Source organism: Amblyomma mixtum, chromosome 1 (assembly GCF_055824585.1).
Source record: "Amblyomma mixtum isolate Tamu chromosome 1, ASM5582458v1, whole genome shotgun sequence".
Taxonomy (NCBI): Eukaryota; Metazoa; Arthropoda; class Arachnida; order Ixodida; family Ixodidae; genus Amblyomma; species Amblyomma mixtum.
Window position 1 is genome coordinate 107,107,543 of NC_143012.1, and position 25,611 is coordinate 107,133,153.

Sequence of the window (25,611 nt, forward strand, 5' to 3'; positions counted from 1 at the left end):
GTACAGGTGGTTCCTGTGTAAAAGCCATTAATTGCTCTTACTTGCAAGGAGCTATAGTACCTGCGTCACCGCCTACTGCGCATGTGTTATGCTGGCCATCCTGTTGCAAGTAATCAGTCCGGAGGTTAGAAATAAACTTGTCGAGTCAGCACTTGTGTACATTCCATGAGTCTTCCTTTCTCGAGTCACTTGGTGCGCTGTACGCTTCCGTCCTTTTTCCTATCCTTTTTCCAGCACATCCTATCAGGACTATTAAGCACTACACTGTTAAAACGTTGCGGCACTATTAGTATCTGCAGATTTTGGCACATGAATCTCACGTTTGGCAACAAATACGCTCACCTGTCAGTGAAAGTTAATTTACTCTCTCGCACTGGGCCATCTGGTAGCCTTCCGAAACATCGACAAAACGCGCGCGTCACATGTGACCACCCGAGCAGACGAACCGACGCCGTTTCCAGAGCGACAACCACTGCCGAGAACCAAATGCTCGGCTCAGCGGAAACCTGAAAGCACTGGGTTTTCTCAGCCGGCCGAAGCGTGGGTTATAACACCCCGGCTGCCAACAAAGAATCGGCAAGAATGCTCCACAGAGGAGGCGCTCTCAAAATGTACGGTGCCGAAAGCCATTCAGCAGCAAAGTAACAGCGCGGAGTCCAAGGCAAAAATAAATGCACCTTCAACATTTTTTGATGCGGACAAAGGAAATCGTAAGCCCAGCGCAGCTCCTCTGCAGCACCCAGAAACGATAAAATGAAAGCCGAGAAAAAAAAAATAGCCGGGAAACAGGCACTTTCGAGTTCCGAAGAAGTACTGCCACACGCGCAAAGCGATATGCAAATGCGAAGCAGGCGAGTCATCGCACCCCACGAGCTCAGCACAGGCGCTCGCCTCCCAGACCTAGGCCTATTCATTTAAGCCTAACGCCGCTAGACAAATTCGTAGGCACACAACACACGCACACACAAAAAAGTTGGCCGCAAGCGCCAGTCCCGGCTCTTTTTTCTCTTTCTTTTCTTTCTCTCCCCTCCCGCATGCATTTATCTTGCAGAGTTCGTTCTCATGCAGTCCCGTTTCCTCCTCGCCTCCTCGTTTTTACTTTTTCTCTCCGGGGCGTTTTTCCGCTGGGTCGTTCTTGCAAGAGCGAAGCGTTTTTCTCGATCTCGGGAGGCGTACAAAGCGACGCGGCCGGTTAGCCCTCCCGTGTGCGCTCGCGGCCGACTCTGCCCACACCGGGCCCTGCGCCCCCGCGTCTCGCCACTTCTCGAGGCCGTTCGGTGTCCGCACACTCGCCATACAGAGGCGTTCCGCGACACCCGAATTACCAGAGACCGCACTACACTGCAGACAAATGCTCGATCGCCGTCACTCCGGAGAAGGTGAAACGAACGCGTCACCGACAGAGTAAATCACGCAAAACCTGACCAGAGGCGCCTCGAGTGTAACGAAAGAACAAGGGATAGCGAAGGAGGAGGTGGAGTGCTGCAACTATCACAGCAAGGGTCGGCAGGGCACAACACTAGTGCGACCAGTGCCGCCGATGTGCAGTGCGATGTCGAAAAAGGCAATGATGACCAAATAACAAGTGATGCTCACCGCCAACGACCACTAGTTTATATTCCGTCATCGTGGTGGAGGGCTGTTGTCCGCAGGCGCCGTGGTGGGCACGATCACCGTGGGTGTCGCCGCGGCGTCCCGTGCACAGTATTCCCCGCACGCACGCACAGAGCACTGCAGCGTCCGCACCCTCAGATGCACATGCAAACAACGCGCTCCTCGCGACACGGCGCCGCCGCCGCCGAAGGAGCTTCTGCGAATGCTGCGGCCGCCGGCCCACACACACTTGTGCAGCTAGCCGACACCCCTGCGGCGGCCACCGACGACGACACCACCATGCGAGCGTTGATGCCGCTGCTCGACCGGAGGCGCTGCGCTCGCTACCGCGGTCGCAGTAGCCATTCGATGTCTGGACACATCATTTCGTTTTTAAAATAGGCAAAAAAATTGACACACGATTAAGCCATGACCATATCGAATTGAACACAACATAAATGAAGGTAGGTTTAAGTTGTGATGTTTGATGATTTGGGAGGAGGGATTGGAGGCGGAGCTCCAGCATGCGCTCCGTGTGGGATGTGCTCGGAATCCAGCAGCAGCGTTTCTCTCATGAAGATGGTTTCTCTCCTCTCCTCAGTTCCTCAGTGGCGAAAAATACTAGTTGTGGCTAAAGGTACAGGCAGACGCAATATGAAAGGGAACACAGGAGCGCGTTGCCTCCGCGCTTCGCGAAGCGCTGCCGTCGACAGGCGACGCGAATGGGCGGCACCAGGCGCATGCGCGGAAAAAGCAGCCGTTATGGTTACTGGCCAATTATCGCCTGACGGCGAAGTGTGGCGGCCACGCATTCCTTCCGTACGTGTTCCCTTCCTTCGGTTCACGCTCATGACGGTGGATGCAGCCAGGGCTGGGCAAGATACTTCAAAATAGTATCTTCAATACGATACTCGATACCTTTGAAAATTGTATCCCCGATACCGATACAAGATACAGAACCGAAATTGCTTTTCGATACAGATACTCGATACCGTATCGTCGATACTTCGATACATCACTAAAATATCAAATATAATACAGGCTATATTACGAGTAACGAAGTTTACATAACTGAAATCATTGTCTAATAATGCCGGTAATATAATTGCCGAACTTAAGTTTCTGTAACCTTTAGTGTATTTCTACAGAGCACTTTTCCTGAAAGAACTTATAAACGAATCCGACCCCATGGATCTGTTGAAGCTCCGCTGTCTGCGCAGTTGGCCTTGTTAGAACTTTAGAACTTTAATTTGGACTAAAGCCATAGACATGTTGAAGCGATCGCTTCCAGCAGCCTAGCGAAGAATCATTTAACCCAAAGTTGCTCATACAAACCAATCTGTGAGCACTTGGCTATATGAATAAACCTGAAACGTTTTCTGTTTTCGGTCCGATACTATAGAGTACTTACCCGATGGCCTGTGCCTTTGATCAAACTAAATGATGCAAGCTCCGTGCGCTTGGGAACCGAACAGTTAGTTTGCCAGTACTGCGATAACAAACTTCTGAAGCCGAAAACTATTCTTGAAAAGCTAGAATGAAAACAACAAGTAAAATGGCTGAACGTTTTTATTAGGCAAAAAGTATTCGTTACGTTTCTCGAACCGCCGGTCCGAAAGACTGGGCGCGCTATAAGGGAGGCAAATGAAAAAAGCCTCTCTACAGGAGCAGACGAGCATGTCGCAGTATTATACTTGACGAATGCGCCTCTTATCAGTGGATAAGAATCAAGCACAGCCACGTCAACTCGAGGATCTTGTAAATAATTAAGAAACTGAAGCTTCACTAACACCTCCTGAGAGCTACGGCTGGTTATACCGCTTGTCTCTTCAAATGAAAAGAATGCGTCAGCTGACGCGTTTGATGCTGCTGGCGCCGATGATCCCATTGCCTCGCGTGCGGAAGAATGCGCGGCTTGTGCTGTGCTGACATAGTCGAAACAGCTTCTTCTGTAAGCTTCCGAGCATGACGGCGGAAGTCTTCCATTTCTGCTGGCAACCACCGCAACTTGAAATAGGGGTGTAGAACAGCAGCAACGGTTGCCTCTTTTGGATTCGATTTCATCTTCAAAAGATGGCCGAACCTGCGGGTGAATCCATTCCTAACTGCATCCAAAAGTGGCTTGCAATAAACATAGTCTGCAGCAGCTTTCTCGTGAAGCTTTGATTCCACTTGAAGAAGAGTCGGGAGCAGTTCTCCGAAGAAGCAGTTAGCTTCAGCTTGCAGGCGTGTCAAAGCAGAGGCGATGGGCTGCAAGACATCGCAGTAGCAGAAAGGCGAAGTCGCTTTCTTGGAATACTCGTACTTGCAGCTTGAGAGTGTTGCATAGGTCTCGAAGCTTGACCTTCGATCGAAGGTTTTTGGTGCTGTCGTATAAAGAATTCCATCGCGTCACACACGGTGTTTGTAAAGAATGTCCTAAGGCGCTCACGATTATCTCGGACGACTTGGGCCTTCACACGCAGTTCCAAAGTGCCGAACATTTTATCATGGCAGATGAGTGAATGCGCTCAAAAGACACTGTCGACAAAGCTACTTTAACGTCGGAAACTGCCACAAGACTTAGTGTGTGACAAGCACACCGGACATGACGAGGCAATGTAATTTCGGCATCTTCGAGGCCTAGATCAGGTTCTGTCACCGACTCGAAGGACTCGTCTGCGGCTCCATCTGCCAGAAAGAAGGTGCTTTCATTGAAAGCATTTTCCTAGGAACTTTCATAAGTGTCACACGCTTTTGAAAAAAAAAAAAATGGTTCATCTCGCATAATACAGCTAAATGAAAATAGAAAGTTTTCTGCTTTGCTAGAAACCACATTTGATAACAGGGGGGTCATTTTCTGACGTGTATTTTATTTTAGTCGCCGAATTCGTAAAAATGAAATCACCCGCCTTGGCGTCACAGTAGAAAATTCACTGGCGGGTACAAGTACACTAAGTTGCTTATAACTGGATATTCAGCGTGTGTGCTGTTTGCATGATTTCCAATAATTGAAAAAAACTGGCCTGTCATGACGTATACATGTAAGAGCGATTGTATACGCGCGGCGTCGGTTTCTCCAAATGAGGGCTTAATTGTAATCACGACGAGCACGTATTCGATCTCGACATGTGCAACATGCCGAAGTTGTCCGACGGTCGTTTCCTTACGGGCGAATTTCGGCAGCTTCGCCAAATTCGAGTACGCGCTCAAATTTTTTCATGTTAGAACGAACAGTAGTGCGTAGCGTAGAATGAGTAATTCGACCGGTAAGACCATGCTTGATGCTAAATGTAATTTCGGAAATTTACAAGTATGGGGCTGCTGCTTCGATTGAAATAACCTTTCATATACCTTTTATGAGGGGTTTAAACAGATAGGCCCGCTGCTGAATATTACTCGGATCCGGTGCTAAAACTTGAACGAAATATTGACGAAAACAATCCAAAGCTAGCATAGGTGCCGCGTCCGCTAATTACAAGCTGTGATAGCTAGCCAAATTGCTGAAATCCCTTCGATTTGAGCGAACTGGCGCATTTTTGTCACTCTTGCAGGCCACGCCGTGGGTACAATTCCTTGTTTGGCAAGCACAACGTCGTGCGTATAAAATCATTCCACTTTCAATTGCAAGCAAATGATTTGCTTTGTACCACTTACCCTGATCGATGATTTCAGAGAGTAAGCCAAACTCCTTAAAAGCTTTAACAAAGTTGCTGGCGTTGTCGGTGACGGTGGCTGCAATTTTGTCACGGGAAATGTCGAAGTATTGTCTGATGTCTTTAAGTAATTCGCCGATTTTGTCGTTGGTGTGACGTCCAGCTAACCTGCTGCAGGCTAATGCCAATGATCGCCGTGAGAGAGAGTCGGGCTCATCTAAAGAACGATAAGAAGAGTGTATGCGTTAGCGCAGGCTTTCTCAACTGCACTATTTTTCAAGTAGAAAAATTTCTTACTTACCCAATGAACTGTGACCCCCGTAAAGCTCCGGTGAGGTGTGAACCAGATGTCAGCGGTCGTCGCGACATAATCTTGGTCGACAATTTCAGGCGTACGTCGCCCAACATTTTTTCCCATTCTTCATCAATTCTTCGTCCAAGCGTTTGTCGCGAAATCACGGTGCTTCCCGGGCGCAAACCTACGAGTAAGGAACAAAATTTCCTTGATAACTATCTATAATCTCGATATTTATAGGGGAGAGCGTAACTGTTATGAGCGCTACGAAGCCTGGCTCCTCAACCGTCGATAGCGAATGGAGGCCGTCCACCACAAACCTAACAATTAGGTTATCCACTTCGGTTTCAGACAGTTTACTCCTGGTAGAATAAAACAGTTTTGTTTGGATCATTTTCTCGTTGGCGGTGTCAGCTTTCCTCTTTGTGGTTTTTATGCGAAGCATACTACTTTAGCTACCACTTCAGCCCTTCACCGTGGTTATGCGCCTCCAAATCACGTGATACATGACGTCACACCACGTGACACGACGTCACGACAGTAGAGAAACGGGGGCCCACCTCGCGCCGTCGCTGTGGTTGTGCGCCTCCAAATCACGTGATACATGACGTCACACCACGTGACACGATGACGTCACGACAGTGGAGAAACGGGGGCCCACCTCGCGCCGTCGCTGTGGTTGTGCGCCTCCAAACGTCACACCACGTGACACGTTGACGTCGTCGCTGTGGTTGTGCGCCTCCAAATTACGCGACACGATGATGCTTCGCATTCTCCAGGCTTAACCAAGTTAAGCCTCAGCCATTTTTTTTTCCAGCCTTCTTTGTACACTTCGAAGCTTTGCAGCTCCAGAATATGTACACGCTGAAAGGAAACGATACCTCTTATTACTTGGTTGCTCGCAAAGGGGCATCTAGCTGCCTACAGATATGTTGTATCGCCGGCTGGCACACGCAGAGCAGCAGCTAGCCAAGCAAGCACGACTCCAGTAGCCGAACGAAGAAGACCTCTTTAATAGATTAGTTGCGTCATTATATACACAGCTAGGGTAGCCCGTGGCGTCCTCCAGGATAGGTTAACATAACTATAACATCCACCCTTCTAAAAAAATGAGCCAAGGTGGCGGCTCATTTGACTACTTCACATTGTCAACAATCACATTTCATAGTGCGCGAACCACGAGGGTTGCCTTCGCTCTCGCGTTGATCGTCGCAAAGTTACGGGTGGTTCCGTTTTCGCTGGTGATGCTTGAGCTGCGCAGCTTTCTGTTGACGGTGCTGTTGTCGAATGAGGCAGTTCCGGGTAGCGCCGAACTGAAAACTTGCGACGGCAGCGGGCAGATGTTCCCTAGGGTACGGCACTAAGCGCTCTCGGTTCCACCTGCGGCCATCTTCCAGTTCGTAGGTGCCTTGGTGCCACTGCTTAACAACCGTCAAGGGCTGGGAATACCTAAGAGCACCTTTGGGAATGTGCCCTGGCAACTTGACTCGTACTCGTTGGCCTGGCTGAAGCGCCGCGTGCTTGGCAGCTCGTCGCCTATCCGTGTATTGTTTGCCTGCCTGCTGATGTTCGGCCACTCTGTGACGCAACGCTTGCAACTCAATGTCTGGCCTCTGGAAGAACTGGGCACCTGGAGCTACGACTACATCCAGCTTAGTTCTTGGGTAACGCCCATGCAAAAGCAGGGCAGGTTTTTCTCCTGTCGTCTCGTGTGGGGTGAACCGGTATACTCCAAGGTACTCCGTGATGGCATCCTTTAAGGGCCGCTTTTCCTGCAAACACACCTGGACGTAATCCTTAAGCACGCGGTTAAACCGTTCGATCTGTCCATTCGCTTGTGGATGGTAGACAGCGGAAAAAGTTTGCTTTATACCTCTCTCTTGCAGGAATTCTTCAAACTCGGTTGATGTGAACTGAGGCCCATGATCGGACACAAGTTTTTCGGGGTAGCCTTCCCTGCTGAATACACTGCGTAGAAATGATGCAACGTTTGAAGACGTGACGTTAGCCGTGAAACACACTTCGGGCCATTTGCTAAAGTAGTCGATTAGTGTGATGGCAAATCGGTTATCTGCGGATGCATACGCAAATGGGCCAACTATATCATACTTAAGAAAAACCAGCCAAAAAGACGGGGACAAAGGAGAGACGAGGCACACACAACCGTGACGAAAAGGTGGCTGACCCTACTAGGGCTGAAAGAAGAAAATTTGAGGTGATGCCTTATGTGCATGGGGCTTCCCACAACATCAAAAAAGTTGCTGCAAGACAAGGTGTCAATGTTGTCTTTTCTGCTCCTTGCAAACTTTCAAGCCTTTGTTCACGTGTCGCGCGTGGCAGAACTAGACCACCTGTTTGTTCGACGCGGCATCAAAACTGCTATGTTCCTTGTGCGACACGGGTGGTTTATAAGATTCCGCTGACATGCGAAAAAGTTTACATCGGCCAAACTGGCCGGTGTATAAATGAAAGGCTACGAGAGCGCCATAACTCTCTGACTCCGGCTAACGGAGCAAACTTGCCTCGCCATTGCCGCGATTGCGGGTGCTACCCGTTGTTTTCGAATGTCACTTTTCTCGGTAGAGGCAAGGGTAAGGTTGAGCGGGAAATCCTCGAAGCATTTCACATTAGCAATCATGGAGATAACTGTGTTAGCACGGCTTCTATCACGTTGATGCAGAAAGAATTAGGCTACTTGTCCCGTTGACACTGCAGCTTGACTATCTTACGAGCTCGCTGTTGTTTTTTGTGCTGGGTTTGCGGTGCCGTTGAGCTGCGCATGCTCTGTTGGGTTTTCTCGGAGACTGGCTGTTTTTCAATAAAGCACATTTGATAGTCCAGTCGTTGTGTGTGCCTCGTCTCTCCTTTGTCCCCGTCTTTTTGGCTGGTTTTTCTTAAGTATAATGTACCAACTAACCCAGATTTCAACTCTTCTTCAACTATATCAATGCCCAATTTCTGCCATGGACATGAAGGAAACTCTACCGGCTGTAACGGGGGCACTACTAGTCGCGCCGATTTGTCCACGGATTGGCAGACAGCGCAAGACTGAATAACATGTTCCACCTGTCTGTCCATTCCTGGCCACCAGTACTTCTCACGTAGCCGTTGTTTGGTCCGTGAAATACCTGGGTGCGACTCATGAGCTGCTGACAGGAGGCGCCCCGTTAGCGATGCAGGCACAACAAACTGCTCGCAACGAAGAAGAATCCCTCCAGCGACAGACAGCTTGTCTCGGATACGGTGAAAGGGGTGTGCCCCTGATGGTAGATACTTACTTGGCGGCCATGACGAGGTAGTCCACTGCATGATGTCCTGCAGCATTCGATCCTGCGAAGTTTCAGCCACGAACTCTTCATGGCTTATGCACGACGCAACAACGCACACTGCGTCATCAGGCCCTTCCGATTCCATGTGCCCCGCGAGTGCAGATTGGGGCACTCGTGACAGCGCATCCGCCACAACGTTTTCACTGCCCTTCTGAAATTCTATTCTGTAGTTGTAATCGAGTAGCCGAGCATGCCATCTTGCAATTCTGAAGGGCCTGCGACCCACCCCTTTTGTTGTCAGCAGAGTTACCAGGGCCTGGTGATCCGTGCGCAGAATAAACGAACGGCCCCACAGGTACACACGCCAATGTTCGCAGGCCCATACACACGCTAAAGCTTCAAGCTCGCCAATGGAATACTTCTTTTCCGCATCTGTCAATCTCCTGGAAGCGAAAGCAACAGAAACCACTTCGTGACCACACCGCTGCTGCAGTACTGCTCCGAGGCCAATTCCGGACGCATCAGTTGTAACGATGGTCTCAAGGGCAGGATCAAACAGCTGGAAGCATCTGTCAGACAAGAAAACGACGCATTTCATCAAAACAAGTTTGGCACTTCGAATCCCATTGGAACTCTGAATCTTTTCGCAGCAACTCACGAAGAGGTTCGACCATCTCGGCGTATCGCGGAATGAACTTCGCGTAATAGCCCGTCATTCCAAGAAAGGAACGTAACGTCACCTTATCACTCACGAGGTGGCCAAGGAATGGAAGTTCGCTTACGCTGAAAATGCACTTTTGATTTAACTTCAGCCCGTTGTCACTGATGCGATGCAAAACTTGCCTAAGGTTGGCGTTCTTCGAGTGAGCTGCCAAAAACGATGATGTCATCAATGTAGCAGAAGGTATTCCTGCAAGATTGTAAAATCGCAGTCATCATTTTCTGAAATGCTGCCGGTGCTGAAGCAAGGCCGAAACATACACGTCGGAATCTGTACAATCCCTGGTCCGTGATAAAGGCTGTTAAGGTGGCGGTTCCACTGCCGCCATCTTGCGAGTAGTTCATATTCTGCCACCAGGCTACGACACTGATCCATCACTGAGGAAGTGTGTACCCGTCTTGCCCCCAGCGACCCGTGACTGGTTTTGGTTGATATGTTGAGATACGTGTCCGGTCCTTTCTTGATCCGTGCACCCGTGCTGCGTGAAGGCTTTTCTTTTGTTGCTGCGCCTGCCTTCAGAGGATTACAAACGAACCATGGCAAGCCCGGCTGCTAGTCCCCGTCGTGCGTGGGGGGAGGTGTTGGCTGGGGTGGTTCCGCATGCTTCTTTCTCTGCCTGTCCCTCGCCAAAGCCAAAGAGTGTGGGGCTTCCTTTATTCGGTCTATGGTTCCGGAAGGGTGAAGGGAAAAAGTTGGAGAGCCGGGGCAAAGAGGGTACCGTCTTTGTCCAAACGGCGTCAGAGGTGAGGTGATCCTTGTTCGGGATAAGGATGCCAGCACGGGAACAGAGGACCGTTTCCTTCTCTCTCTTGTTTAGCCTTGGCTAAATAGCCGCAGAAAGCTGTACCGTCGATGTTACTATCTGGAGGGCCTCCTTTGAGGGAATGTGCCGTTTCGTTCTTGAGTTTTACGCGACTACAGACGTTCCTGTTTTCAATGTCGTGACATATATTAGTGGGAGCAAAGAAAAAGAAAAAAATAATGCTGCCCAGCCCGCATCGCAAAAGGCACAACGTCGACACAGTGGAAACTTGCGAGAGTTAGTGATAATTGTCGACATAATTGCACAGAGCAAATTAGTAACTAAGCGAAAAGAGGAAGCGGACGCCAAAAATAAGGAAGGTGTGAAATAAAGAAAATTAATTATGTTTATGTCCCATGTATATATTTCTAGCGTTTTTTTTTCAATGAACCTTATAGTTGAAATCGGTGCCTTTCTTGTGTCCTTCCTTCTGCCCTCGTCTTTTGCGCGTTCAATCAATTCGTCACTGTTGATGCATAGTAATATTAGTAGTAGTCGGAACACTCCTGGTCTAGAGTGTAACCTGCTAACTATAGCGCTGAAAAAAAAATATTTTTTTATCAAATGATATTGCATCTATGATAAGAAAACTATAACAAAGACAGCTATACAATTTAGTCAACGCTCAGCGTATGCCTGTCCAACCTTATAAACTATGGTTGGTAAAGAAAAAGGCAGAGAGAAGTGGGCAATTGTCAATTTCTGTTTACCCTTGAGATGAATCGACATTGCACAAGAGACGTGAAATTGCTATTGAGAGGGTTAGCACCGCAGGGTGTCGGAATGTTTTCCTCAGAAGCAAATATTCGTCGTACATGCGGCGGCACCTTGCAACCAATTCCGATCAACTTCGACGGAATTTTGCCAAGGCTCACAAAAATGCAGTATACAGATGCATACCATTCACGAGGCGGACTCGAGACTTTTTTATAGACATTGTACGAAGAAGAACGGGGGAGGTGTGCAGGAATGCTGCCAAAAAAAAGGGGTCGGCTACAAAGCGATAGTTCTGTAGGCACTTAGGGCGACCCCCTCCCCTCTCTCGTTTGGACCCTCAACTGCGTGCTCTTATTCATTTTAGACGTACGTCTTTCTTGTATCCAGTTTGCATCATTAGGTTGCTTATTCCCTCCAGAATTTTCCATCGCGTGCTGAAATGTATATCTTTCTAACCTTGCGTCGATTTGCCTCGATTTGGTTGGATCAAAGATTGAAAAAGTGCGCCCGCGTATGTGTGTGTGCATGCGTGCGTGTCCACGCGCGCGTACCTGGAAACTGTAGGAACAGCTGCTATTTTCACACCGTCTATTGTCAGGAAACTATAGCCTCGTTTACATGAACCCGACTTTGGCGGGTCGAGCCAGGAGATCGAGTTGAGCAAGGTCAGCCCAACTTGACTGCATGTTTACATGAACTCGATTTTAGCGAGTCGCGACCGGTTCAACAGCAGCGGCACCAAGCGTCGAACGGCGCAGCGGGAAAGGGCAGTGGCAGCCGGGAAGATTGCGGCATGCACGGCTGCCTCGCAGGCGCTACGGCGCAAGCGAATGACAGGTTCGCATTTATCACCCCTCCTTCCACTGACCCGACTCAGACCGGTTTACGTGCTATCTGCTGTTGGGGTCGAGTGAGTCAACCCACCCCCTGCAGCGGAGTTGACTGGACTCGCTCCCTCGACTCCCGTACCCGACTCGTTTACATGAACCCAGTAACCGGTTTTCAGCTCAAATCCTCCACTCAACCCGTCATGTAAACACCGCTTATAACGTGCTTGTAATAATTTTCCGAGAATTCCTTTTCCTGCGGCGCTAGTCTACCCCGCCTGCAGGAGGGGCACGCAGCAAGGGGAGGGGGCGGTCCTTTGTGCCAGTTCCCGAAAAGGGGACTTCTCAGCACTATAGTCGGTTACAACAAAAGAACGAAGCGGCACACGCAACTCAGACGGAACTCTCCAGCCAATCACGTCGACTTGTGTGGCTGTGCATGCAGCCAAGCCTGCGAAAGAGAACGAAGGAGTCGGCGCTTTGTCCCCGTGTCGCCGACGGTGGATGTCCTTTGTTCGGGATAAGGCTAAAAGAATAATAACGCAAAAAGAAAGGAAGAGATTTTGCTGCCCCGGCATCCGCCATCGTCTCTAGGAGCACCTGAGCAGGAGCAGGGGAAAAGACAGGGAGAAAGGCGAAGGTACTAGTAGGTGTGGTGCCCCCGTTTATTGTCTCAGCTGCACTGGCCACTAAAGGGGGAGGGGGGGGGGGAGAGGGCTGGGCTGCTCACCTTTCGCATAGATCCGCGCGAGAGCGTCTTTTTCGCAAAAGCGCTGAATGTTACAGGTGGGGTCATATTCGGCAACAGACGGTCGTGGCAGCTTCAGTCTCCACTGCTGTCGCGGCGCACCTGTGGAGACCGAACAGAAAACTGTTCGGTCGATGCGCTTGGCTGGGCGGTCTCCTTTGATGGGCATGTGCTGCTTCGTTCTTGAGTTGTACCCGACTTATATACCACATGGATTCATTTCAGCGGTGGAACATGGCGCCCTCTGAACCACGGCATTCGTTTGAAAGAAGTGCGAGTCAGGAAAACTGCACCTGCTCCATGGTTAGTGCTGAAATAGTGCAGCTGCAGCCGCCATGGAAGCAGATGATGGTTTGCGGGTTGTGATAAACGGCGGAGACTCAAGTAACTTTCACTCGTCGACAAGCTAGAACGCTGCTCGAGTTCTCCAAAGAAACGGATCGAGGCTGGTTCATGGCAACATGATATTGTGATGTGCGGTTTGCACATTTCTTCATTAGATACGAGAGGTTGGCTGCCGCTGATGTAGGCTGTAAACAGCTGGCTGCAATTCATTGGCATCGCAAAGGCTAGCGACGACCAGGCCTGCACTCGACCATCCGTTTGGAAGCAGACAGTGCCAAACTGCGCTCAAAGTGCCGGAACTAGCGGTACACACCCGCCGCACCGCCGCTGCCGCAGAACTTTGCCGAACTGGTGCATTGAGTGCAGGCGAATCGAGCGCTCTCCAACTTCCCCTCCACAGCGCTAGCCGGAACAACGAACAACCGGCAGCACGAAGCGAAAGCCTGTCTCTTCCCTTTCCTGTCGCTTTAGCAATGCCAAAGCTGTCCTCGAAAAATAATACGACGCCCAGAATGCGTTTCGTAGCGTCAGGTGAAAAAAATTGGCAGTGGCTTAGCTCTGCTATGCCTGGATATACGTAGCGTAAAGTGATCCGGTGTTTCGGCCGCACGTTTCGCCTTGGCTGCTCGACGGCAAACTGCCAGGCAACAACCTCGGGATCGGAAGAATTTACATTTTCCAGTCTTTTGCGCCGTTTGGCAGCGGCTCGACTCTCTTTAGCTTACCAGAGCTTACATGTTGAGCGCGACCGTCATTTCTCCGCGCACCCTCCTCGCGCATGCGCAGTAGCGCGCGGCGCAACTGTCGTAAACACGAGGTCACGCGTCGGAGAGGAGCTCGCACCGGCTGTGGCGAGGAGGCGACGCACCGGCGGACCTGCGCCTCTCGTGACGTCACGCGATTCTCGCGCATGCGCATAACAGGCGGCGCACACTCGAGCAAAACTCGGCTCTGACCCGCGTAGTGTGGCTTTACTAGCTTTACGCTACAAAACAATCCAGCAAAGCAATATGGCGGAAATCTGCTTGGAAGTTCGACACACTCTACATAGGGCAAAATCGAGGGAAACGTGCGAACATCGTAGAGGTATCGTTCCCTCTCGTGAACACCTCCTGATTTTAAATATTTAGCAGCGCCACACTCGTTATTTTTTTGAACTGTGATTATTTAGTACACGTGCATGTGTGTAGATGGCGCTACTTACTAAATTTATCTACATTTATCGCATGTCGCTGCGTTATTGCTATTATTGTTTGTATTCTGTGGACTTTGTTCTTGGCAATTGTTACAAGTTGATTAAAGGAATGAGAGACCGACATTTTAAGAGTATATTTGCCAGAAAAAAAGAAGCCGCGGAACGTTTCAAGAGCTTGTGTCCTTCATGAGAACAAAAAGGTAGCTAAAATCAACTAGACATTGCGCATTCCCCAAAAGCCGTAGAGTAAAGGCGATGCTTAGCCGCCTAGAGCGAAGTATTAAGTTTCTTCACGCAAAATCTCAAAACTGCCACGCGCTGGTTACCTGAACAATTTTGCATTCCGTTTTTAACTATTTCGAAAAAAACGCTAATTTTGATCAGGAATAACTTTTAAACTAAACAAGGCAAACGGATGAAATTTTCAGAATGGAAGGGCGATTAGACGATCTCAAACTGTACAAAGAGGCGCCGCAGTGCAATGCATATACCAAAAGTTATTGCAGATTACATTGTTCTGTTTTCTATGCTTTTCAAACATGCGTGGCTAATAAACTAATCTATACACGTACTTCTAAATGCTTAAATATGTTGATTAGCATCCGATCTCAAAGTATCTCGAAAGATATTTCTCTAGGTGCAAGAGGTTTTTCACAATTTTGCATTTCCTGAGACAAGTTGAGCTCAACTGCCAGTTTTCATCTTTGCGTTTTCTTTTACAGTTGAAACAAATTTGCAGCTACCGTTAAACAAAATGCATCTTTTGAAAGCAGAGAAAGGAGCTTTTCGGAGATATCTGAACCATATTTATGAAGCGAACGAGCGAGGTACAGTCGACGTACAAATATCACCAAAAATGGTTCCCGCTCACCGTCAGAGTGGGACCGCCACCTTAAATCTCGGCTTTCTGGGCTCAGTGGAACTTGGTGGTACGCTGCAGCCAAATCCAATCTCGAAAAGTATTTTGCACCATTCAGCTTATTCAGGAGCTCTTTTGTGTGTGGTAACGGGAACTTCTCGACGACAATTGCCTTGTTGGGCTCACGTAAATCCACGCATAAGCGTATTGACCAGTCCTTTTTCCGCACAATGACAGGCGGCGATACCCATTCAGAGTTGTCAGTTTTTTCAATGATACCCTCACGTTCAAGACGATTTAGTTCCTCGGACACCTGGTCTCTTACTGCTAACGGCAATCGCCGCAATTTCGCAACAACTCGAGTTGCGCGTTCACGAACTCGCACCTTGTGAATGAAGTTCTTAGCCAGCCCTAGCTTCCCATCGAACAAGTGTGCAAAGTCGGCCTGCAATTCACTGGGAATGCCCTGAGGCGCATACCAAGGTGTCATGCAGTTTACGAACCTGCCATCGATTTGCAGTTGCAGGGCGACGATGGCGTCCAACCCCAGGATGTCCGTTCCAACTGGCACGACATGGAAAAGCAAGTTTGCTTGGCGACCGCGGAATACAACGGGAGCGACGAAACATCCCCGCACAACAATGCGATTGCGTGAAAATCGAAGAGGGTGGCTGTAGATGGTTGCAACGACGTCGGAAGCTTCAGTCTCTCGTATGTAGTTGCGGACAAAATTGAGACCGCGGAGCCGGTGTCCACTAACAATGAAATAATGACAGCGTGCACTTGCACGTCCACCTGTATTCCTGTTGTATGCCTTCGCCCCAGGTGAAGAACTGTCATAACTCCAATGTCATCTTCGGAAGTAACCCCTCGAATGGGCATGGATTGCCTTGGCTCTTCCAGACTTCTGCACATATGTTCGAAATGACCCAGCCTACCACATTTGTTGCACGTCCTTGTTCTGGCTTTGCACGTTGAAGAACTTGCTATGTGCCGCGGGGAGCCGCAGCGGAAACAACCCCTAAATTTGGAAGTCAGCTGGCCTAGCGCTGCTCTAGAGACTGCAGAACGCTCTGGTCGCCCGGTTGGTGATGCATGACGCTCTATTACGTGAACATCCGTACGTGGAGCGAGTTGCAGCGAATGCTGCTCTGTCGTTTCCATCGCTCTGGCATTGTCGAGCGCACGCTGCATTGTCAGAGCAGAACCTTCTAGCAGCAGTCGCTCCCGTAGCTGGCGGTGGCCCATCTTTTCTACAAGCTGGTCCCGAATGAATTCTTCCACTTGCGTACCGAAGTCACATGTAACAGAAAGCTCTCGAAGAGCTGTGACGAATGCATCCACGGATTCACCTGGCAACTGAGCACGCTGGCGGAACCTTTGTCGCTCAACGATGGCATTAGTCGTGGCAACAAAATATTAAGGCGGAAGCCTTTATTGTCTCATCGTTGTAAGCAGCAGTTGTCGACAAAAAATGTCACGCTTTTCAATTGGTGGAAACGGTCGTGACGTCACAGTGCGCGAATTTCAAACGGGGCCAATTGTACTTCGGCTAGTAACCATGCAACCAATAGACCCTTTAGAAAATTCAGTCTGGCAACTCGGCCGGGATCATCATCAGCAACTTTCGTCGGCGTCGTGCGCCATATTTTGGGCACCTTTGGCTGGAAGACGCGCAGCTATAGCGCTCTGCACAGCCTTTGCACTAGTTTCCACCTTGTGGCATGTCTGGTTGCGTTTGTGAAAGCGATGGCGGAAAATTTGCAGAGGTCGAGGGACCTGACTGTCATCCCGGGCGGATTTTCAGAAAGGCTTTTGGACTCCTATCGTCCGGCCGCACCTCTCAGCGAAGCTACAAGCCGGTATCACTGCGATCCGTCGACAGTGCGCGTTGCCGTGTTACCCTGCAGGTCGAATCTACTGTCGATAAAGGAGGGCTAACAACACTTGGACCGGACTCGACTACGAGCAGGCGCACTGCAGGGCGAAATGCGTGTGGATCCGGATACGGGCGCTCGATCAGCGATCTAGGCCTATCGATGACTAGGGCAGTCGGGGACCAGCGCGCAGCTCGTCGCCCGGCGTCGCCGCGGGCGGTGTCGTTGCCGAAAGCTCCACTCTAGCACAGGCATGCTGTCGTTGCTAGAATCTAGCAAGCATCCTTTCTGGTAGCATGGTCGTTTTGTATTTTCTTGTGCGAACGTGAAGTAAGCTGAGCCTGACGGCCGGCCAGCCTGGATCCCCTGCCGGCGCCATAAAAACAAGCTAATGAGTGTTCTCGACGTAAATAATAAGCCCTGTGATAGGGAAATGAGAAAATACATCATTTTTCTGGGTCATTGGTCAATACCGAGTTGCTGGTAAAAGTGACAACTGTGGTACGAGCGAATTTGTTGCGAGAACCGCCTCGAAGCTGCCGCTGGCCCGACGCTGGGGTCCGGCTCGACTGGCGCCCGCTAGCTCCGCTGCTGAAGGCCCCGTAGAAATTGACCATACTATTATTTTATTGTGAGATGATGCTGTTAACAGCAAAGCGGAGTGAAGAATAGGCCTTCAATTATAGCGCAGGCGACTTCCGAAGCGCCGGCCCCTGCCGCTTCGATGCGAAGCAGGCTATAGGCCTAGCGACGACCACGGCAGACAGGCAGCCGCAGAGCTCTTCGCCCGGAGCGCCCGCGAGCGGTGCCGTTGCCCAAAGCTCGCAACATCAGCTGGCATGCTTTGTCGCCGCTCGAGTATAGCTGGCAGTCTTTCTGATAACAAGGCGATGCCGTCTTTTCTTGCAATATTTGTACACCAAGCCAAGCAGCGCTCAGGCACTGCTGCGCTGCGGTGAAGTGCGACACCGGTTGTCGGCGGAGCTTGGGTAGAGCGGCGCAGCAGTGCTTGCCGCTGCGTGTGTCCCTGCTTGCTGTGGTGTGGCAGTTCGGAAGCGGCGCGACGGACGTGTTGCTGGACATGTGTCTCCTGCCTTAGCCAGAGTGCACAGGCCCTGACCGAACGAAAACACACAGCTGCTGCTGCTGCGCTCCGCGTATGTCGCCGTCGTTTGCTGCATGTTCGCAACGGAGAGAACGACGGCGCTCCTCGCCGCGCCGCATCGTCGTGCTCTTTTTCGCGCACACGGAACTCTCTATGAATGGACGTGGATTCTTGAAAATCCAAAACAAGCGCGTTTGAGCTACGTTTTGATTTTGTGACGCGCCGAAACAGTCGCCAGCATCGGAATGCATGTCCTCGAGTGCGCCGAAGGTGGCACCTTTATTTTTGTGCTCACTATACAGCGGAGCGGTTACACGGTAGAAGGAACATTTCGCTGCTCTTTCAATACTTATATCATTTATTTTAATGTGAAAACGAACTGGTCACGGACGAGAAGAAATAAGCATGCAGCTAGCTCCATGCGCTCCGTGCTCTGGAAACACAGCTTGTTTCCGTGCGCGTCTCTTCGCCGCGCTGGCTGCAGAAAGGCACACAGCAGCATGCCGGCATCGCGACTATAGCTTGGTGCAGATAGCCAATGTCAAGGAACATGGCTAGGACACAGAAACAAGAAAATTGCGCTTGTTGTGGCTTCGCCGGGCGCGCGTACTTTTCAATCTGGCCCGAGCGCATACCGGCAGGCGTATGCCCAAGTAATGGCGGAGGCACCGCGGTTTGCGCACCACACACCAGATGGCGCTGAATTTTCTAAAGGGTCTATTGAAGGGATCGTATAGTGATGCTCCAAGTAAGTGGGACTGAGCTTAGTTAATTGCTTAATTACCCAATTAGCTTAATTGGCTTTACTAGTCAAGCCATATAAATAAATAAAACCGATTAAGAAATTGGTCGAGCTCAGGAATCGAACCCCGGTCTTCGGCGTGTGAGACCAGCATGCTATCCACTCCGCCATGCCAGCTCGATGGTTTGGAATGAACAAAGCATACCTCGGCACCAATAGAGGTGGCTCAATCACACTCACACTCACGGCCACTCGCACTCACATCCACTCATTCACACTCACACTCATGTCCACTGACACTCGCAACCACTCACTCACATTCCCACTCATGACCACTCGCACTCACAACCACTCACTCGCATTCACACTCATGACTACTGGCACTCACAACCACTCACTCACACTCACACTCATGACCACTCGCACCCACAACCACTCACTCACACTTGCACTCATGTGCACTCACACTCACAACCACTCACTCAAACTCGCACTCATGACCACTCGCACTTACAACCACTCACTCACACTCATGACCACTCGCACTCTCAACCACTCACTCACACTCACAACCACTCATTCACACTCTCAACCACTCACACTCATGTCCGCTCACTCTCATTCACGTTCACTCACTCTTTCCTTGTTTGCTAACAACGGAGGGGTTGAAAGATTTACTGCTGCAGCCGACTGCCCTCATGGCTCCCCTAGCATAGCCTGTGTCGCAAAGATGGGGTGCTGAGCGGCCCAGGCTTTGTCGGGCTATTTGGCCAATTTTCACAGCTTCACTGCTCGATGAAAGTGGTCACTGATCACGCATATTCCAAGCACTGAATGGTACGCACGTGCGCTTCCGGGCTTGCTGCTGAGACGGTGAGTGCCTGTTCAGCGTCAGCTAAGATCCTTAGAGAAGTTTTTGAACGGTGTCCATAGGCGTGCGCAGGGTTCTCCATGAAAATGAGCCATTTTTCAGCGCAGCGCCCCCCCACCCCCACCCCCACCCCCAACCTTCTCTCCTAGGCCCTTACGGCCAGAACGGAGCGCAAAGGTGAGGAATGATTACAGAACATTTTTTCCATGCGATGTAATTCCAAAATATACAAGATATTATTCAGCAGTAGTTTTTATTTTAATCTGTAACATCGGCAGAGGAATATATGGTATAGAGAGGATAAGCCGCTGGTTCCTTCACACTCAAAATCTGAACGAAGGGAGGGGAAAGGCTCAGGGTGCTTGCCAGAGTTTCCACAAGAGGTCTTGTCTTCATCCTGACTAAGACAGCCCTCTTGTTGAAACGTTCGCAAGCGCACTGAGGCTTTCGGCTCCCTTGTTCACCACGTGAGTTCCGGCAGAGGAAGGCATGTCACTGCGTTGCTGAAGTATCAATGTAACATCCCGCTTCCAGAGTAATTTCCATTCTCTCTAAACCCCAGCAAATGTGACAGATTTGTTTTTTTTTTCACTGTTACAGCAAAAAAAGAACCTGAAAAGCTTGCCTCAAAATGACCCGGACAGTAAACAGTTCTTGAACGCAACATCATGGGTTTTCGGCCACTAAAAAACCTGATTGGACATAGCACTGCACTGTAAACTGTGACGGAACAGGTCCGACAAGTAATTGTATGAGTTCAAGGAGAGGGCTGAGTCGGGCTGGTTGGTTCATGTTGAATGGTACGGCAAAACAGCGCTGACGGACGGGACGGAAGAAGATGAGACAAACACATGCGCTGATGCTGCGCTGATGAGACATGCGCTGATGAGACTACGTGTTTGTCTCATCTTCTTCCGTTCCGTCCGTCAGCGCTGTTTTGCCGTACCATTCAATTGTATGAGGCAGACTTGGCGATTAGGGGGCTTAGACGATTGAGGGGGGCACCTACCTCCCTTGTGCGGGCGCCTGCTTGTGCGCGCGCCTGACAAGACAAATAATGAATTTGTCTTGGCAATAGTATCGGATGGTGTCTAATTACCAATATTTGGTCTTGCTTGACAATGACGTTCCGTGACTCTGCATGAACACATTGAGTCAAATGGCAACTATGAATACTTTTGGCGGCATGGAAAATGGAGCGTGTTTTTCAAACGATCGAGTGATTTCCTCACGCAAAGGAAAATGGCTGGAATGGGCCGCAAGTAGAGGATTTCCCCGCGTAATAACGATACTAAGGGGAGTTGCAATTATCAGTCCATTTACAAAACCTCCTAAGCTACTATGTGTGACCGATCTGTGGACATGTCTGCAGTGCAGAACGTTTTCTGCATTGCACATAATTCCTGTCTGAAGGAGGTTTTACAAACCAGCGCGATGTTTTTGAGGCTAGTGCGTGCGGAGACCACGTGCGCATCCGCGTGGTGATAGGGGGCGCTTACATTTCACCTGATTATTCTTCAACGTCGTTCGCGGAAGAATGCGTATGCAGGTAACTTGTGAGCCATTTTGTAGCGCGCGCCTTACTTCACTTCGATTTCATTCCCCCAGTGACAAAGCTTAGGCGCCAAGTAGGTCAGGTTTTCGCGTGAGTCCGGCCCAATCAACAAATTACAGCCAGAGCAAAGCTCTGCAATGCACACACCTGGGCACACAAAAAAAACCTGAGAGTCCACTGCAGCCCTCGAGATCCCATCTTACGGTAGTTATTGCCAAGAAGCGGACAGTCGTTGTTTCAGCAGTAAGCATCGTAACTCTTGTCTATATGAGATCGAGCCGTGCGGGGAGCGTGGCGAGATGCACCTCTCTATATTTTCAGGACTGGGAATGCGAAATTCGATAAAGGATCTCACAAAACTTGTAGCGGCACATAGCATCCGCGAAGGGTCTGGGCCCGTGCCAATGGTGAACTACAAATGCAACGAAATATGCCGTTCATGTGCCAGCGGAATCCTCTGCTTCGGTTGTCCAAAGACACGAGCATGATGCCTTATGCTGCCTCGAGCGCCCTCAGTAGTCAATATTTGCTTCCCTCAGCTGTCAACAACATGAAAATAGCTAAGCGGGTATCGTCGTCGCGAAACAAACGCGACAGACCTCGCTGTCGCGTCCACCCACCACTCACATCCACTCATTGCCACTCACCTCCACTCACGACCACTCATTGCCACTCACGTCCACTCACAACCACTCATTGCCACTCATGTCCACTCACAACCACTCATTGCCACTCACGTCCACTCACAACCACTCGCTGCCACTCACGTCCACTCATTGCCACTCACAACCACTCATTGCCACTCATGCCCACTCACATCTACTCATCAGACATGTCCACTCACCACTCACCTCTACTCACGCTCACATCCACTCACTCACACTCACACTCATGGCCACCCATGCTGACATCCACTCACTCACACTCACACTCATGACCACCGGCACTCATATCCACTCACTCGCACTCACATTCGGGTCTACTCAGACTCACAACCACTCACTCGTGACCACCCTCACTGACATCCACTCACTCGCACTCACACTCACGTCCACTCACAATCACGACCACTCACTCACACTCACACTCACAGACGTGAGTGTGAGTGTGAGTGAGGCGATATGAGTGCACTCATGAGTGAGTGTGCCGACCTATGGCAACAAAGGCACGTCTAGTGAATACGGTGTCTTCACTCACTCTCATCCTCCTCCATTCCCTTCCGGCGAGGTTTAGGTGTCCACCGACAAATGAGAGACAGATACATTTCCTTTCCTCAAAAACCAATTTACCGACGAGCGAGGCGTAGAACCGAATGGACGATGACGTTCTATGGACTCCTTGGCAGCGTTGCAAAGACGCTGTCGCGTTCCACTCTTAGGGGCGAAGCTTAACATCTTAACCACACATCAGTGACCACACTTTAGGTCAAAAAAGTGCCCCCCCCCTGAATTTTGTGACACAGTTACTGCGTAATTTCCTTTCCTCAACTACAATTTTCATTTTCTTCATTACGGCTCCTCTTTATCTATCTTCTTTCACTCCATGGCTGTGACAATCTCGCCAAATAATTACATAGAACTCGCCTTTGAGTACCAGGCATAGGTGCAGCAAGTCGAGCATATATCCATCCATTTTTCTGACCACAAAGCTTCCTTCATGACAATCAAAAACTTAGTGATGCGTTTTTTGAAGAAAAAAATATGAAAAATTCTACGTACATGTCTTGCTCAAATTCTTTGCCTCAATCTACCGAAAAGATGAAACAGCTGATGAGCTGCGGCCAAATTTCGCATTTGGAAGTAACGTAATCGTCAGCAATTTTCTGTCTGCTGTCTATTTCATTTAAATTGAGTTACTCTTTTAATGACGATAGCCATTTCTTCTTCAAGCACAGATACAAGTACTACCATAACCATTTGCGCGCTTATTGCTGGTAAATAAATTGTTCATGATAACAAAAACACCGAGAGATACTTCATTTTGCTTTCAGACACCCAGAAAATGCTGCATTAAACCACTGAAAGCCATTATTTCATTCGTTGCAAATAACACTCGCAAAATAAAACTGGAACTTGGATTCAGAAATAAAAACAAGAATAAGTGCGCCGATTTTTCCAACACTAAGACCTGAAATGTTCCACCCCTTCCTATAGGGATGTTTGAATTAAAGATACACTAAGGAGGAATAGAATTTGGCTTGTATCGATAGATTACGAGTTTCTGAACAAAAAAACACCACACTTTCTGAAAACAAAGCTCCTGTAAGGTAGAAAATAGCAAGACCTGAAGTAGAAGTATACCCGCCACAGGCCAGTCTCCCAGGTACAAGCGTGGTGATGAAATAGGAGAATAGACACCACAGTTATCTGAGGCTGACGCAGGTGCATGAAGGTTACGTGTTTGATCGATACTGAAGCAGATAAGTTGTTTTGAAACCACCAGTGCACGTTTATCACACGAGGAAGACGAAAAAAAAGACAACCCGAATGTTGGAAGTCGAAGAAAACCTGCAATTTGCGGCGTTACAGGCGGCCAGCTGAGTTCGAAGCACGGGAAGCTAAGAGTAAAATACTCTATGAATAACGCCTGAGGAAATTGGACGATAACAGGTGGGCAGCTAAGGTATTTAAATATCTATACAGAAAGAGCGTTGACTCACAGTGGCGGAAAAGAACTAGGAAACTAACCAGTAAATATGCCGGTCATGAGGACGGAGAAAGAAAGAGCATTAAACGACAGGTTGAAAAACGCGGAAGTGAAAAATTGGATGAATTCAATGGAAAAGACACATATTGCAGAACTATATCGATACTGGAAAAGACAGATCAGGAAAGAATTTTTCTATGATAACTCAAGAGGCAGTGCCCTACTTTTTGAAGCTAGCTACAAAAAGAAATTTAACGAAGAAGATGACACATGTGGAGTGTGTGGTAGATCTGTGGAAACAATTGAACACCTCATAATCAAATGTGATGGTATCCATCCGGATGTCGATGCAGGCACAGTCACTCTTCCTGAGGCCCTAGGGTTTAAAGATAACAATGGCCATGTAAATAGATCTGCAGTGGAAGTTAGCAAAAAGCGATTGTAGGATTGGTGGCTGAAAAGCAGAGATGTGGCATAAGGTTAGAATTGTAGGAAACCGTAGGTAAAGATGCTGGCGAATCTTAATGAGAATTGCCAACACGGTAAAAAAAAATAGTAAAGAAAGAAAAGCTGAGCATGGTGGCAAATGCCACCGTCCGTCCGTCCGTCCGTCCATCCATGAGTTTCGGTAAGCTTTGAGGTGTTTCACGGCTATGCGTTCTGCATGGTTTACTAAGCGCCTCGATTTACAAGGGCGAAGCAGCAGGGGGCCTCCAAGTGCCCCTCGGACGAAGTTCGTGCACGAGCACGCAACAAAGAAAAACAAGAATTGACATGGAAGAAAAAGCGGTGCAGATCCAATCAACGGGTCTACATTTAGCAAATGCACCGCTCGGCGTGTTCGCCTCGTCAACGTACCAGGACGCTAAGCTGAATGACCGGCAATATGAGGACTATTGAAGAATTAAATATGCCCTCAAGTGCCAATCGCTACACATCAGTTGTGACGCTGGCTTATCGGCGCTAGGGACTTTCTTGCAAGACCCGCAGCCTCAGTCCTCAAAAGCATCGTATGCTTGGCGGGGTTGCGTTCGCTGAATACACTGGGCAGTTCTTTGCGAGAACTTCTTTGTTGGAATCGGGAACGGGATCCATCGCAACGTTGGTGAAAACGGAAACGAAGCGACGACGGCTGACAAAGCCCTTTATCGTCCGGCCGGCAGTAGTTTTCATTTCGGTTGCTCTATAGGCGGGAGCGCGTCGATGGGGCCACCAATCACGGAGTCAGTTTTCGTTCCCGCCGCTTTACGCCACTCTATGTCGTCATCAGAGAATCGAGTTGGAATCATAGCGGCGGGAAAAAGCTTTAAACTTCCACCGGAACAGCGCGCACTAAGATACGGACACGAAGGGAGACACGACACACACGAGCGCTGACTTTCAACTGGTGTTTATCAGCGCTCGTGTGTGTCGTGTCTCCCTTCGTGTCCGTGTCTTAGTGCGCGCTGTTCCGGCGAAAATGAGTTACCAACTTGCCCAAGCATCTGTTTTAAACTTCCAATCCATAATTTTTGTATGGGCTAGTCGGTGGTTCATCTTAAGGAAGGTAAATAGCAGCGCAAAAAACGGGGACACAAGAGAGACACAACCAAGAGGACTGGCGCTGAACCTGTTGGTTGCTTCAGCGCCACCGGCTTCCGCGCCGGCTTCAGCGCCAGTCCTGTTGGTTGTGTCTCTCTTGTGTCCCAGTTTTTTGCGCTGCTATTACCTTCCAATCCAAATCTCTTAGCAATAAATGTACCTTTGGTTAACGGACACGTGGTAACAGAGCCACAAAATGCCAAACTATGAGATTTTACTAACAAAAAA

At 49.4% G+C, this 25,611-nt stretch overlaps 1 protein-coding gene and 1 pseudogene across 2 annotated transcripts in view; both read right to left on the reverse strand.

Moving 5' to 3' along the window:
• The window catches only part of Ras85D (GTPase ras-like protein 1), a 41,120-nt gene extending 39,232 nt beyond the window's left edge, over positions 1–1,888 (reverse strand). Inside the window, exon 1 of one of the 2 annotated variants that reach the window (XM_089555769.1) lies at positions 1,597–1,888. In XM_089555769.1, the coding sequence (XP_089411895.1) occupies positions 1,597–1,627 (31 nt within the window). In that variant the 5' untranslated portion in view covers positions 1,628–1,888. The remainder of the gene's footprint in view (positions 1–1,596) is intronic. The other variant, XM_089555766.1, reaches the window with a different exon arrangement.
• Positions 1,889–3,125: 1,237 nt separating this feature from the next.
• On the reverse strand, positions 3,126–8,937 carry LOC149367466 (uncharacterized; annotated as a pseudogene).
• Between the last annotated feature and the right edge of the window lie 16,674 nt (positions 8,938–25,611).